Consider the following 17,156-nt stretch of genomic DNA (forward strand, 5'->3'; position numbering starts at 1 on the left):
GTAGCTTCTGTCATTGTATAGTATATTAATTAATGCGCATATTTTTTATCTATAAATGGTTATCAAACGGTTTTCCGGGACGCCATTGACACCGCTTATAACTTGTTATATACATACTAAATAACAATGAGTATATATATATAAATATATATTAAATATTCTTTGCAATAAACTTGTATATAATAAATTTTGCCACGTCAACTATTGCGCCACGGTCACTAATGTACGGTAGCGGTAAGTTTCTGATAAAAAAAAATATATTTAAACATACAAATCATAGTCTACATATCTTTATAAGTATATCATACATTATGTATAGAATTAACTAGTCATTTTTCATCCAGTCCTCATCCAAAGTATGTGCCATTAACTTGCTCACATATTTTTTAAAAAAATTTTTTATGTTTTAATTCAAAATTTTAAATCACAATAAAATTTATTTATATTTTAATTAAATTACTGAAGTTACGAAGTGAAAAGTTTATTAAAAATTAAATTGTCGAGTGAGATTTACCCTGAATTATTTTGATTGTCAATTAATTAATTTATTAATGGATCATAAAGAAGAAATTATAAGTCCGTCGATGATTCGCGGGCGTTTAAATCCATCGATATTGGCTCGTTATAATCCTACACAATCGAACGATTCATCAAAAAAGGTACTATATATATAAATATATATACAATAAACAGTATTTTCATTTATTTCATGATATGCGAACTCTCAATTTAATTTTTTATTATTTTTATTATGATAACTATCGTTCACGCGCGTACGCACTTTATTCAATTAAAATTCCAAGAAATCGTACAATTAAAATGCCGCACTGCGATACATCTTTACATCTTTTTAAATGGAATTTAAATCATCAAAGTCGGAAATTATTTATTTATTTTAAACTTTTTATAATAATCCGCATCCATCCGAAAATAACTCCGTTTCTTTTATTTTAATTTCGTTACTGTGACGTCTAAATCATGGCAAACAAATAAATTTATCTTTATCTTATCGTGTTTCAATAGAAACATCTTTTTTTTTTAAAGATTTAGAGGTTTTTAGTTCCTATTAGAAATTAGTTGTGAAACTTTCTTTAAAATTTCTAAGTTAAAATAAATTTTTACTCAGAATCTATTATTTTTTTAATGCTAATTTTATAATTTGAATTTTTTAATATTTAAATTTTAATTTAACAATTACTTATTTTTAGTAAATTTGTGTTTTGATTTCACTGTCATATTTTTGAAATTTGATTAAACCACAAGTTTATCAAAATATGCCATGATAGTAAAGTTGGCGGATATCTGACGATTTTTAAAACTTTGAAAAAATAAATTAAAACGTTTATAAAATAAAAATAAATGAATGCATGTCTATACAATTCAAAATTCAGTACATGCATTTTTTAAAATTTTATTATTTTAATTATTTAATTTTTTTATACATAATTAAAAAATTGTCGTATGTCTGCTACATTCACATTCATAAATATGCCAGTGACCCTGATTAAACAACTGAATTCGACCGAATTAAAAATTTTAATTCTGTTATATTCTGTCGGATTCTGCAAAACAGAATTCAACTGAATTGAAAATTTGAATTTGGATTAAACAGAATAAAACCGATTTGAAAATTTCAAATTCGTTTTAATTCAGTTTAATTTGGATTCAGGACCAGAAATTGGAGAATTATTTTCGAATTAATCAGAATTAAATCAAATAGAATTATTCAAATTCCTTTCAATTTCGGCAAATTCTGGTTTTCCTGCCGAATTAGACAGAATTCATTTTTAAGTAAGGTATCGAATTAACAGAATTTATCCGAATTAAATAGAATTGAAAATTTAATTCTGTTTAATTCGATCGAATTCAGTTGTTTAATCAGGGGAAATCAGTAGACAAACAATTGATTTTTTTATTTTTATAAAACAAATTAAATATTAACATGAGAAAAAATTATATCTCTGATATTTTCACTACCGAAAATAGGCTTTTTAAAATTTCTAATTAAATTTAATAAAATACAAAAATTACTAATTCATTCTCATTCAATTTTTATCGAAATTTTGAATCCGAACTATACATAAATAATTTTAACTTTTCACAATCAAATTATCCTAAAAAAAAAACGAGTGCGAATGCAGCCATCAGACAAATTTAAAATCATAAATAAACAGAGTAAATAATTTAAAAAATAATATTTCTAAATAAATGCACTTATCAGTTTCAAAATTTTGTAAATGCGCATTTTTTTAAAATTTAATTTTATTAATTATTTACTCTATTCATTAATAATTTAAAATGATTCTGATGCCTGCCACATTGACACTCATAAAAAAAATTTTATAACAGCGCAAATTTAAAGTCATTTAAAACTTTTTTCTCTTAGTATTCAAATAATTAAAAAAAAAAGTACCATGTCTGCCTTGATAATTATTTATGATCCTGAAATTAGCAGACACTTAGTAATTTTTGGATTTTTGTTTCATGAAATCAATTACAAAAAATCAAAAACTAAAAATATGTACATATAGAAAATTTTAAAAACTACAAGTGCAATTTTTTAAAATATTTTTTTTTTTATAATTTATTGTTTAAAAAAAAAATCAAAAAATTATTAGACGTCCACTAACTTCAGTATCATAATTATTTCATGAGTGCGAATGTAACTGACAAGTGGGAATTTTTTAAATTTTTGAATAAATAAATAAAATGTAAGCAGAATAAAAATTAAAAAATGCGTATTTAGATCAATGAAAAATTAGTACGCACATTTTTTAAAATTTAATTATTTTAATGAATTTATATACTTAATTACAATTTGTAAATTGTCTGATGTCTGCTACATTCACACTCAGCATTATTTTAGTATCACAAATTTACTTTAGTGAAGCAGATTTTAAAAAATCACCAATCGAACTCTATCAGGGGATTTTAAAAAAGTGACTCATCGTCAGAAAGTGGCGGCACCCTCGACAAGACCTGAAAGTACCAACACGGTCATTGGTGTTCAGTCGTGTCGTCATCGAATGTAAACTAAAAAAACTCTCTTCTTACTCCTCATACTCATACTCGTACTCACTACGATCTACTATACATCCACTATTACAAAAGTACGAGAGTAAAAAGTAACGAGTAACGAGTGTAGACTTAAATAAAAATGGTGGTACAAATACGAGTATAGTGTCTCATACTCCATACAAACCCATATACATACACATATATATATATATATACATATATACAATATCTCAAGACGTGGTGTTGCCGTATCTGACGAGCCCGAGTAAGTTTGTCCCTTCTCTTTTTTTTTTCTACCTCTCCTCACTCTTAACTCAGCACACGATCCCCTACTCATCCTCTTATCTATTTTTTTTTATTTTTTACATACTCACACTCTGAAATATATAAAGTATATTACAAATACATACTCATACATTTACATTTATACTCACAGTACATAGTAGGGGCTAGTGATACATCTGCGCCAGGCGTGGTCACTTATTCACGACTCACGACACCACCAACGTATACCTCTACTACGAAAGTTAAGACCAAAGAGATATACTAGTATATTTATATATATACGTATACTATAAGCCGACGAGTCATAGCTGTAGTCTGTAGTCAGTACTCAGTACTCACACATAGACAAGAACGTTGGAGATCCAAGAACGCATTGTAATTTGTGCAAGGAAACCATCAACATATCAAGTAAACCCAAGCAACCATTGAGAGCGTCATCGTCCTCGTCGTTGTCTAGTCAGTCAGTGAATGTTAATCATATGTGTTACATATATATATTATTGTGTATTATAATCACCGTATCTATACATCAACATTTTAAATATTGAGTATCAACGACGCGTTAAACTCTGCTAGTATACAAACTCCTTTTTTCATTTTATTATTTCATTTGTTGTATATTTTTAATTAGTTCCCTATCACTTTCATTCACCATTTAATCATCAGTAGTTTTTTGTTTAAATTATTTTATTAAGCCGGTTATTTAAATAATTTACGAAAGTGGGATACCGGCTGATTTTTTTTTTTAGTGGACGTTGATGGTGAAGAAAGAGCGTCTTTTATCCTTTTACGTCTTTAAATTTTTCTTCATTTTTATATATTTTCATTTTATTTTAATTATTTTTAGTCAACGATTGATAAAAGCCAATGACATTTTTATTCCATTGCAATTTGAAAGTCAAAAAAAATGTTATATTTATAACTAAGACGGAAGTTTTTTAAAATATAAAATTAAAATAATAGTTTTATTGTTAAAATAAAAAAAAAATCTATTTGTGTCACAGCTTTGACGTTATTCGTCAGTGGGAATTGAAGACTTGCATAGGAATAGGACTATAAAAAAAAGCGTATATATATTAATTAAAAACACGTAGAGTAGAATTACCACGTGAATTAAAAAATGTCGACGGAAAACCATAACGGGAGTACACCCCACGCAAATGGAAGTGTTAAAACAGCAATCGGCAATAGTTTATCAAGTGTAACAGCAGCACAGGCATCAATCACACAACCCAGGACACTGTCATCATCAACAACCAACAATACATCATTTTTATACAGCAACAACTCGACACTAAATAGAGAAAAATCTCGACAAGCACCACCGACGTTACCCAAATATACCTCGAGTTTCAATGCGGGCACCAATGGAAATGCTGATCGTCTTACTCGGGACCGCGAAACTGGAAGCAGCTATAGATTGGCTAGTCTAGATCGTCTTGCTGTTAGACAACGTATTCTAGATGGAGAAAAAGCCAACGGGGATATTGCTAATTCGGTAAGAATAAATAACCGAGCCATCTGATAAATATGTTAATATGATAAGATGATCTAATGATGATCATACCGATTTATGATATGTAATAGTCATCATAACGATGCTAATGATGATGCCAATGATACAATAGACACTCTCTCTGATATTAATAACACAAGTACTTGGTACTGAGACACTCTATTGTAAAATGTGCGATACTTGATGACGCACTTCAATCAATCTTGTAATGAGAGCAAGTGGTCATTCAATACCGACCGGTATTTTTTAGTCATTGAGCTCCACTGTTGAAGAACACATGGCTATCTTTGTTATTATTATTGTTTTTTTTTAATTTACTATTATTTACATTTTAATTATATCATTTTTTTTATCGAATGGTTTTGCAGTAACGCCGGACTATTGAACTCTCATATTTATTTTTAAAAATAATAATTATTTTTTTTCTTATTGTTGAGAGTATAACAGGAAACATATGAAACGCACTTGCTGTGGTTTTGTGACACTTTAGTGTCTCGTTTCGTTGTCAGTGCTTCTTAAATTGCACTTGAGGACCTTGAAGATAGTAGTACACATATATAGATATTCCACTATATGTCGGAGTTGCAGTTTTATTTTATATTTTTTAAAGCATTTAATTGTCATATTATTTATTTAAACACTTGGGTCAATTATTTTTATTTTGTTAAATCAATAGAATTCCTCAGTTTATTTTGTTTTAAAATTTTTTTTTAAACGTCAGTGTTTATTTGCAGAGCAAGCATGAATTTTTTTAGTATTTCTTTTGATGATAAATGTACGCATGTTTTATTAATGTTGGATTTTAATTTTAAATAATAATGGTGATGAAAAAACTTTGTTTCTGTAATCCAATATATATATATGTAGATATATATTACCTTTTATAGAGTCTAGTAAATGGAGTATCGATCGGTTGCTAAGTGATTTGTAATTTAAAATTTAATTATTATATTTAATTGAAATTATATTTAAAATGTCAGATTCTTGTTAATTATAAATTTACTTGGGACTGATTAAAAATTTTTAATTATAATCAATTAAATGTTTAAAACAATAAATCATCAAAAGGAATACCATAAATGGAAAAAAAAAAAGAAATCATAGTCATTGTTGTCATTGTCATGAAACCATAAAAATCTAGAGCATTCAGTAGTAAAAAAGTGCATGATAAAAAGAGTAAAGTATAAAAGCTAAGAATGTATGTATGCTCGTATATAAAAAGTGATATTTTTTAAAATTACAGATGCAAACAAAGCGCGAGTTGTTTTTTAAAGGCGAGAGTGGATTGACGACGTCGCCGTCCGTACCGTCTGTTCCGCCTCCACAGCCACCGAGCGCAATGTCAACCACATCAACTGGAGCAACAATAACATCGTCAACAACAACCGGAGCAGCAACAATAATAACCGCGACAACAACAATGACAACGTCTGTGCCATCCTCAACAGTACCGCCAGTGGCGTCTGTCAAGCCACGATTGCCCTCTAATATTAGTGTCGACCAAGAAGACAGCAACAAACGTGACAATCGTGACAGTAATAAAGAGTCTGCCCTACAAATTCATTTACGTCCAGCTGCTGTACCATCAAAACCACGTGAACCAGATGGTTATGTTGGATTTGCTAATCTGCCTAATCAAGTTTATCGCAAAGCCGTAAAAAAGGGATTTGAATTTACTCTTATGGTTGTCGGTATGTTTTATTATTCCTACTAAATATATATACAGAAAAAAAGAATTTCTTGCCGCAAAAAATATTTTGCACTATGAATTGAAGACAAAATTTTTCTTTGAACTAAAAAACAATTTCTCGGAGCAGGAATTTTTTTTCTCGCATCAAAAAAATTTATTCTCACCCCAAAATAATTTTTGTTTTCAATTTATAATAAAAAAAATTTCTTGGGGCGAGTAAAAATTTTTTGTGCCAAGAAATCATTTTTTTTTTTTGTGTAAATCTAAATTTATATAAATATTAGGGTGTGAAAAAAAATTGACTACTGATATGACACTGAAATTGGCCGACGTTTAATAATTTTTTAATTTTTTAAAAAATGATGAATTAAAAAAAAAAATTGCACCTATAGTTTTTTAAATTTTCTACATATGCATATTTTTAGTTTTTTTTTTTTTAATTAAATTGTTGACAAAAAAAATTTGAAAATTGTTAATTGTCTGCTAACTTCAGAATCATCTATTGATTTATTTAAATTTTAAATTTCAAAAGCATGTAGTTTAAAAAATATTAAAGATACCGTTTTGAAGCTCAGGACCTTTTTTACAGAGCGTTAAATTCTCTACAAAAATATGCCACAAGCAATTCAGTAAAAAATTATTTTAATTAGTTAATATGTAAAAAAAGTCAAATGTCTGTAGATGAGAAATGAAAAAGTGTAATGAGCATTGACGAGCAATCAATATTTTATTAAAGAAAAAAAAGCAGTTGATTTTTTTATGTTCATTGTAATGTATATAGATATACAATGTGCTCTGAGTATTTATAATTTAAGTGTAATTTATTTTAAGACAAAGTCTTGAAGATAAAAATGAAGGAGAAGAAAGAGTAGTCTTGAAGATGTCATGTATATTTTTGTATTTCAGGCGAGTCTGGATTGGGTAAATCAACCCTCATAAACTCACTTTTTCTTACGGATGTTTATAGTGCTGAATATCCAGGTCCTAGTCTACGGGTTAAAAAAACAGTCGCTGTTGAAACAAGCAAAGTTTTATTAAACGAAAACGGAGTTAATTTAACGCTAACTGTTGTCGATACTCCGGGTTTTGGTGACGCTGTTGACAACAGTAATTGGTAATTATTTCATTAAATATCCAGTTACATATATATTTTCTTTAAATCTTATCTACGTACTAAAAAATTGATAAAATAAAAATTAATTAATTCAATTCTGTAGTCGCAATTTCACAATAAAATTAAATGATTTATTGGTGCGTAGATAAGAGTTTAAATAAAAATATCTACAGAAAAAAAAATTAATGATAAAAAGTAATAAATTTAAAATTAAATTAATATGAATTTTTTGATTTAGTTGGGTTCCAGTAATAGAATATATTGAATCCAAGTATGAGGAGTTTTTAAATGCAGAGTCACGTGTTGTGAGAAAACAAATACCCGACAGTCGTGTGCACTGTTGTCTTTACTTTGTCGCGCCATCGGGTCACGGATTAAAACCGTTGGATGTTGAATTCATGCAACGGCTACATGACAAAGTAAACATTATTCCAATCATCGCGAAAGCTGATACAATGACTCCTGAAGAGTGTGGACAATTTAAGAAACAAGTGGGTCAAATTTTTCATTAATTTACATCATTAAAAGTTATTTTTAACTTCTTATATTTCAATTGACTTAATTACTTTTTTTTTATTTTTAGATCTTAAATGAAATAGCGCAGCACAAAATAAAAATTTACGAGTTCCCTGAGCTTGAAGAAGAGGAAGAAAATAAATTCCACAAGCTTTTGAGGGACAGAGTGCCATTTGCTGTAGTAGGTGCAAATACTGTAATTGATGTTGATGGTAAAAAAGTACGGGGGCGTAAATATCCATGGGGTGTTGCCGAAGGTATGTAATTAATTAAATTATTAATTAATAATTTTTAAAGTTTACGTTAATAACCGAGTAATTATTATTAATTTACAGTTGAAAATCTCGAACACTGCGATTTCATTGCTCTTCGTAACATGGTCATCAGGACGCACTTGCAAGATCTCAAGGACGTTACAAATAACGTTCACTATGAAAACTTCCGTTGCCGCACCCTAGCTGGTGTTGGAGTTGACGGCAAACCGACAAGGATTTCTAATAAGTAGGTTTTATTTTTATATTATTCGCATGGTTTTTTAATTTTAATTACATATCAGATTATAAATATAAATATATGCACACTGTGAAAAATTTTTTGAGACCCACTCGTATGAGCTGACGTTCCAAAAGACTTGTTGATACCCCCGAGGTCTAAAGACATCCAACGGGCGCCATAGTTTTGGTCATGATCGCCCTCTAAAAAATTCTTGATGTGAAAATGGTCCCCGAGGTCTGCTCGGTGTGAAATTTTTTTGGTGTAAAATATCAAGCGGTGTACTTTTAACACAGTATGAATTTTCTTTCACATATCATTACACTGCAAAAAAAAACCGGAGTAAGTCCAAGCGGTGTAGGTCTTAAAATTTTCGGTGTTAAATTTTAACACCGGCAGTGGTGTTTAAATAACACTGCCGTCGGTGTAAATATTCTATACCGGTGAGATAATATTCATTATATTTTAAATTTTTTTTATATGTAAGGCTTTTTTTTTCTAATGTCTATCCAGAAATTTTGTTTTACACTGATTTAACACCGCCAAATTACACTGGTGTTATTTAATTTTCAGTGTATTATTGATGTAGAAAATTTTAAAATATAAATGAATTTCTAGCGACGAAGTAGTCGAGAATTCTAAATAAAAAACGTAAATTTACACCATTGGTGGTGTAAACTTTCTACTTCATACGATCCAAAATTTAACACCGTTCGTAATGTAACTTTCACATCGGCAGTGTTGAAAATTTTAACACCAAATCATTCACACCGCGGACTAAAATTTTTTAGTGTGCGTATATATATTTATTTACTTATTTATTCATAAGTGATTTATTGCTAAATAATTATCACTCACTGACATCTCATTAATCAGTCGGCTAAAGTCAATATTAATTAGGAATCAGGAATAAAATCGAGTTTAATATTAATGGGAATTAATGACAAGCTTGTGCATGCAAACTGAACAAGTAATTTTTAATTATTAAATTTAAATAAATTTATTTAGAGATAAAGTAGATTTATTGAGAAGTTAAAAGGAGGCTAGGATATTTGTAAATATTTTTTTAAAATTAAGTTTGAGGAGCTAAAGTTCAAAAAGAGACGTTTTCATTTTTTTCCACAAAATTAAAACATTTAAATTTTGTTCCATTAATTTTTAAAAATTTATTTTCTTTAGTTTATATTTTTTTAAGTATAAAAATTTTTATTTTTTATTAATTTAAAGAACTCATTAAATTTCTAATGTTCCGTTTTGGTCAAAAATTTTTTTTCAAAACGATTTAATTTAAAAAAAATTTTAATAAAAAATAAAAATACCCAATTTAATCCGAAGCTCCTCATTTATAAGAAATAATAGAAAATAAAATAATAGTGTTAATTAGTATTAATTTCTTGGCTAGTTTGTGCCCTCCTGGAGTGATGAACAGTTTCATGACAGTGTGGTAAGTTTTTTGCCGGAGCTGTGATTTGTTTATTGCGGTTTTGTGTGCACAAGACTTATCAATTTTCTACCCACCTCTTATTAATTAATATTTTTATTACTACAAGTAATTCTCTTATTACTTTATTATATATAATAAGTAGTTGTGTATATAATAAATATAAGAGGTCATTGATCAATCCATTTTCATTACTTACCATAGCTTTTTTTTTTATGATCTTGAAGTTACTAAACAATTAACAATTTTTTGATTTTTTTTTCAACTTATCAATTACAAAAAAAATGCACATGTAGAAAATTAAAAAAACTGTATATGCAATTTTTAAAAATTTTAATTTCTTATAATTTTTCGTTCTGAAAAAAATCCAAAAATTATTAGATGTCGGCTAACTTATGATACTGAAGTTCGCCGACGTTTAAAAAATTTTGATTTTTTTAAAGACGATAAATTATAAAAAAAAAAAAAAAATTAAAAAAATTGTACCTGTAGCTTTTTTAATTTTTTTTGTAATTTATTTGTTGAAAAAAAATTAGAAAATTGTTAATTGTCTACTAATTTCAAAATCATGACCAACTTCAGTATAATTTTTTTTAGTGTTTGTTTTAAATTTGAATTTATAATTTTGTTTTTTTTTTTTTTTTTTTTTTTTAATGATTTTTTTAGTGTTGCTATTTTAAAATTCCGTAGCAAGACATCAAGTTATCTGATGTCTAGATATATAACTTAATTAATTTAAATAATTTTGCTTAATATAAATAATTTTGTGTGATAGGAATCCATTAGCACAATTAGAAGAAGAAAAGAGAGAGCACGATGCGAAAATGAAGAAGATGGAATCGGAAATGGAGCAGGTATTTGAGATGAAAGTCAAGGAAAAAAAACAAAAGCTCAGAGATTCTGAAGCTGATGTAAGTTTTGATATTTTTAATTTTTTATTTCCTGGTTTTGTATTTTTAATTTCTTCTGAAACTTTTTTTTTTCCAGTTGCAAAGAAGACACGAACAAATGCGACGATCTCTGGAACAACAACTACGTGAATTAGAAGATAAAAGACGCGCTTTTGAAGCAGAAAGACAAGTCTGGGAGCAACAAACTGGACAAACTCTCGAAGAACTACGGAGACGAAGTTTGGATGCCAATTCTAAAGAGTAAGTTTACTTTATATTTATTCTATTTTCATTTTATTTTCATACTTTTAGATAAATTTGTCAGTTAATTTTATAAACAAAAAATTTTTAATATTTTTTTATAAAACTTTTTGATATCACTGAGTGTTTTTTTTTCACTGAACATTTCGAAGCATGCACTGGTTTTTTTTTTACATTTGATATTGTTCTACTTTCTTTAAAAACTCTTTTCATATATTTATATAAAGTAAATGGCCCAGTTCTGACCTTTTAAATCCTCAGATAACGTCTTACTCTAATAAATATTTAAACAAAAGTTAAATTGCACTGAAATGCAACTCGGATAATAAAAAATTTAAAAAATATAAATTTAATTTATTTTGTAAAATCGAGTCCTTATTTCAGACTGTAGAAATTATTTCGCGATTTATGACTCTAGTGACCTAGTAAACTGACCTCGGTTTTATTGAAGTCAAATAAAATTTTAATTGTCACAATTAAAATAATTATCCAATTTATCTTGAATAATTCAAATTTCATGTTTATTTTCCATCGCTGATAGGGTAGAAGTAGCATTTGTAGCCACGGCTCCATTTTCGAACATTTAATACTTTATTTTAATTAATAAAAAAGTATAAAATAAAATTCCCATTGCAACAATGTAACAAAAGTATCTTTGTACATATTTTAAAAATTAATTATGTCATTGCGTCTTTTAAAAATTATTTTATTTAAATTTTTCAAGTTTACAAAACTGGCCCAAAAATGGTACCTCGGTCCTATATCTTTTTTTAAAAAATTAAATTTTTTCAAGTACTTTTTAAATCATTTTTACAAATTAAATTTTTTGATTTTTTCTTCATTATATTTTAAATTATCATATTTTTTTACATACATATATTTAGTATCATAATTAATTAACATAATGATAAAAATCTTATCGTAAATGAAAAATTTATTTAAACCAGTAAAAATAAATTAAAATTAAATTAATTACCTTTTTATTAATTATTAAAATTTTTAATTAACAAAATATGACTTTCTATATAAAAATAAAAAGAAAAAATTGTAGAATAAGGTCACGCTGAGCCATATATTTTATACTAAAAAATATATCCGACATTTACATTTAAAACCACTGGCTTTTGGTACTTTGCGCTTTTGCCTAAATACTCTCTCTATATACATACATATATATGTATACACATATGTATATATATGTATGTACGTATGTATGTCACGTATGTGTTGCTGTGTATACGAAACCGCGGTCTCGATTATTATTTAGGACGGGCTCCGTGTCGTCCGAGGGATCCGCCGGTGGAGTTGGTACACTGAGAAGTTCTCGAGGATTAGGAAGTCTCCTTCGTCGGCACACCAGTTTCAAATCACCTCAAGACAATCCTACACAGATACATCTCGTAATCCAGCATCCCGAACATCCTTAAATACAAATAAAATTAATATTAAATTTATATTTAAACAAACAATAATAATAATAATAACTTAATTACCAACATCATCGGAAATCGCTTTGTTTGCTTTGACAAATTTCATTATCATTATTATTATTAATAAATTTATCAGTCAACATTTTAGTGCTATCATTAAAACCATATACATCCAAATATTTATATATTTAAATATATTAACTTAGTTTTATAAGTAGATATATACATATATACATATTTAGTAATTAAATCTTTCAATACTTAATCATTTTTATTTTATCTTTTTTTTTACAAGTTTGCGAATTATTTTTATCAAATAAAATTTTGATATTTGTATTCAAATTTTATATCAAATTTTTGAATAATTAGTAGTATTAAAAAAAATTTACATTTAATTTTCGGACCAAATATTAAAATTACAATAAAAAAATATGATCCTGAAGTTGGTAGGCAATTTTTTTTTGCAAAAATTTAATTTTGTGTGAAAAAAAAAAAATATGCACATGTAGAAAATCAAAAAATTATATGTGCAATATTTTCAAATATTTTTTTTTTTTTAATTTATCGTTTTTAAAAGAATCCATAAATTATTAGACGTCAGTTAATTTCAGTATCATTCCAGAAATTAACAGACAACTAACAATTTTAGGATTTTTTTTTTCAAAAATCAATTTAAAAAAAAAAAAAAATATGCACATGTACAAAATTAATAAAACTATATGTACAATTTTTCAAATTCTTTTTTTTTTAACTTTACCATGTTAAAAAAAAAATAAAAATTATTAAACGTCGGCTGACTTCAGTATCATAAAATAATTAAAAAATCAAAATTTGAATTTTCGATTTAAAGAAAATATAAATATACAATTTCATTTGATTCAAATATTATTTGCACATCTCCAATTATTTTTTGCCATGACAATTTTATTTTTACTAATTAATAATGATAGTATTAATGAATAATTATAAATTTTTAGTAACATAATTTTTTTTTAAATAATTAACAAAAAAATCTACCATTTGATATTAAATAGTTTAACACATTCAAATTAATAGTTAATATTTTTGGCAACATAATTTTTTATACCACTAAATGTATAGTAATAAATCATATCAGCTTATAGATAATAATAATAATAAACTTGTTAATAAAAAAAAATCATTTATCGAGCATTTATAAATTGTATTAAAAAAAAACAATTCATGTAAACACACTCACACATACATTTTATTATATATTTTATTTGTATTTATTGTAAAATTTGATCGAGCTATTATTTATTAATTATAATTCAAAAATAATGACAATTAATCAGTAGTAAAAATAAATAATAGCTGATCATAAGTAATTACGTAAAAAAAAAAATTAACTAAATTGTTAATTAAATTAAAAAATTTGCAAATAAACAATTAATGCTTTTACATAAAATCTTTACTAACTTATTTTAGTTTATTGTTTATTAAATTAATTTTAATTGTTAATTTAATTAATGCTAGATCATTAATATGCTAATTTTTACGCTGATTTTATATTAAGTTTAATTATTATTATTATTTTATTGACCCTAATTAAAGGAAACGATTCAAAACGATTGGAAACGATTCAATTTTACTAGTATATAGATCACATTCATCACTGAGTGAATCGTTTTGTTTAATCAGGGGAAGGAAGAATTATTTATGTTAAGTATCGCGGTTTATTTAAGCGAAGCTAAAGAAGAAATAGGGAAGGGATGTAATAGTTTTTTTTTAGATAAGGTCTACTTGCATAATAATTGAACTGTGAATGCTTAAATAGCTTAATGGCATGTAGTGGCATAAATTGTGCGTTTAAATTTGTGATTTTTAGCATGAGTAATCATTGTCAATCTTCAGTGATTTGAAAAGCTGTCAAGATTATGTGGGGACGAGTACAAGCTTATCTATTATTATTATTCATTCTGACTATCTTTTTATGAAATATATACCATTGATTTCATGAAATTACATTTTTTCCGTTGAAAAAAAAGAAAATCAAAAATTTATAAATTTAACACAGTAGCAAATTTTGAAAATTTTAAACTAAAAGTCATTATTTCTAATTTTTATTTTTTGTTAGAATTTTTTAAAATTTAATTTTGATTTTTATATAAATAAAATTTTGTTTTGGAAGTGACGTAAAAATTATGATGCTGAATTTACCAGACAATTAACAATTTTCGAATTTTTTTTTTAACGATCTAATTTAAAAAAAAAAATAAATGAAAAATATGCACATTTAGAAAATTTGAAAAATTATTTGTGCAATTTTTTGAAATATGTTTTTTTTTTCATTTATCGTGTTTAAAAAAATCCTGAAATTGTTAGACGTCAGCTGATTTGAGTTTCATAAAAAATTTTAATTTGTTTATACAAAAATCAAAATTGATAATCACTTGAAATTTTTGAATTATCTAAAATTTTAAGATTAAAAAAAAGTTATTCATGTAAAAATTAAAAAACTCGGAAATTTTAAATAAAGTATTTTTATTTTGTTCGTTAAGTTAAAAAAAAATCAAAAAATTCTACACGGTCTTGAATTTCTAAATTATACACAGCAGCACTTTTTAAATTTTTAAAAATCAATTTTTTTTTTCTACATGAATTTATTTCATGATCATGAAGTTAGCAGCCAATTAAAAATTTTTGAATTTTTTTTTTTCAATAAATCAATTGCAAAAAAAAAAAAAAAAAAAATACACATGTAGAAAATTAAAAAAGCTACAGATGCAATTTTAAAAATATTTTGTTTATTATAATTTCTCATTTTTATAATAATTCAAAAATTATTAGACGTCGGCTAACATCAGTATCATATTTACTTGCACTAAAAAAATAAATAAAATTTATTCCTTTCAGGACCGTCGATGGCAAGGACAAAAAAAGCAAGAAAAAAGGACTCTTCTAAAGTTAACTTCTACCCCACCAAAAATAATAAAAATTTATTCCTAAACAATAAAAAAAAATAAATTAAAGACTTCCGCTTAAAAGTCACTAGCAGCAATCACAAATCGGTCTCTCTAGCCAGTAAATATTTAAAATTTTATTTTATTGATTATATATTATTGTCGAATAATAACAATTAAACAATATAAGAAAAAGTACTTTGATAAAACTTGGATAAACTTTTTTATAAAAACAAAAAATAATAATTAATTGTAGCTTTATTTTGAAAGCTAGATTTTGTACGATTTTTTTTTTTAGTATTTATTTTTTTCATTAATCAGTATCATGTGTAATCTATTTATGAGTATTTACTAGATTGTGTGAATTATTATAAATTATAATTAATTTAATAATTTAGTTAATTAATTATTGACTAGAGTATCAATTAAATAGAATTGAGCCATCCAAATAAAATAGGATTGTCCAATTAAATGCTTGTGCATTTAATCGAAATATTTTTTCCCGCACAATATATTTATTTTTAAATAAATAAAAATTATAAATATTTGATAAATCATGAATTTAAAAATAAAATACAGTAAAAAATCAGTTGAACTGAAACAATTATTAAATATTAGTAATTAATAATTAATAAATTAAATTAGTACATACATATATATATATATATAAATGAATAATGTGTGACAACTTTGTAAGAAATAAGATTTTTTTAATTGTGTAACTCACTAGCTATTTATTTTCTATTAATTTTTATATCAATCCATTAATTAAAATTACATGATAATTATTTAAGTATTGTAAGCATTAGCATTCATACGTTACATTAAATTTACAATTAAATAAAAAATACTTTGAAATCATTTGTAAGCCTTTAGTACAATATGCTCATGCATTAGCATTCAAAAAAAAAATATCATTGTTATTAATTTAATAAATAAATATAATAATGCATTGTACATTACTGCCATTGCATTAAATTTGTTTTATTGAAATTACTAGTTAGATAATTTAAATTATAAATAAAGTAAAAGTCCCAATTATTGACATCAATTTTTTTTTTTATTATTAATTAATAATTGAATATGAGTGTGAATGTAGCAGACATCAGACAAATTTAAAATTATAAATAAATAGAGTAAATAATAAAAAAATATGATAGTAAAGTTAGCAGACATTTGAAATTAAAAAAAAAATTTTTTAACGGATAAATAATGAAAAAAAAATATTTCTAAAAAAATGCACATGTCGGAAATTTCATAAACTCTACGCGCAATTTTTCAAAATATTTTTTTTAATGTTTGTTTTTTTGTTAAAAAAAATCAAAAAAATTTTAATTGTCTGCTAACTTTATTGTCATTAAAAAAATAATATTTATAAAAAATGCACTTATTAATTTCAAAATTTTTTGAATGCGAATTTTTAAAAAATTTTATTTTATTAATTACTTACTCTATTTATTGATAATTTTAAATTTGTCTGATGTCTGATACATTCATACTCGTAATTTTATTTCATATTTTGAATTTGACGAAGCCGAAAAAATGGAGAAATTTTTTTTTTATTCAAAAAAGACAAAAA

General features: G+C 25.4%; 1 protein-coding gene across 12 annotated transcripts; it reads left to right on the forward strand.

Moving 5' to 3' along the window:
• The first annotated feature begins 92 nt into the window (after nt 1–92).
• LOC130667220 (septin-7) lies at nt 93–16,153 on the forward strand. Of its 12 annotated transcripts, none has more exons than XM_057468740.1 (12): nt 2,987–3,283; nt 3,455–3,763; nt 4,308–4,801; nt 6,063–6,510; nt 7,416–7,623; nt 7,862–8,114; nt 8,207–8,396; nt 8,475–8,640; nt 10,034–10,075; nt 10,848–10,983; nt 11,060–11,223; nt 15,531–16,153. In XM_057468740.1, exons 3-12 carry the CDS (start codon nt 4,424–4,426, stop codon nt 15,577–15,579), a joined length of 2,034 nt encoding a protein of 677 aa, XP_057324723.1. In that variant the 5' UTR covers nt 2,987–3,283; nt 3,455–3,763; nt 4,308–4,423; the 3' UTR covers nt 15,580–16,153. The 12 variants fall into 12 exon arrangements, with proteins under 12 accessions (XP_057324766.1, XP_057324739.1, XP_057324719.1 ...); XM_057468726.1 differs by lacking the exon at nt 15,531–16,153 and adding an exon at nt 12,491–12,721 and having other exon boundaries at nt 3,455–3,878; XM_057468718.1 differs by lacking the exon at nt 15,531–16,153 and adding an exon at nt 12,491–12,721.
• The last annotated feature ends 1,003 nt before the right edge of the window (nt 16,154–17,156 follow it).

Source organism: Microplitis mediator, chromosome 1 (genome assembly GCF_029852145.1).
Source record: "Microplitis mediator isolate UGA2020A chromosome 1, iyMicMedi2.1, whole genome shotgun sequence".
Taxonomy (NCBI): domain Eukaryota; kingdom Metazoa; phylum Arthropoda; class Insecta; order Hymenoptera; family Braconidae; genus Microplitis; species Microplitis mediator.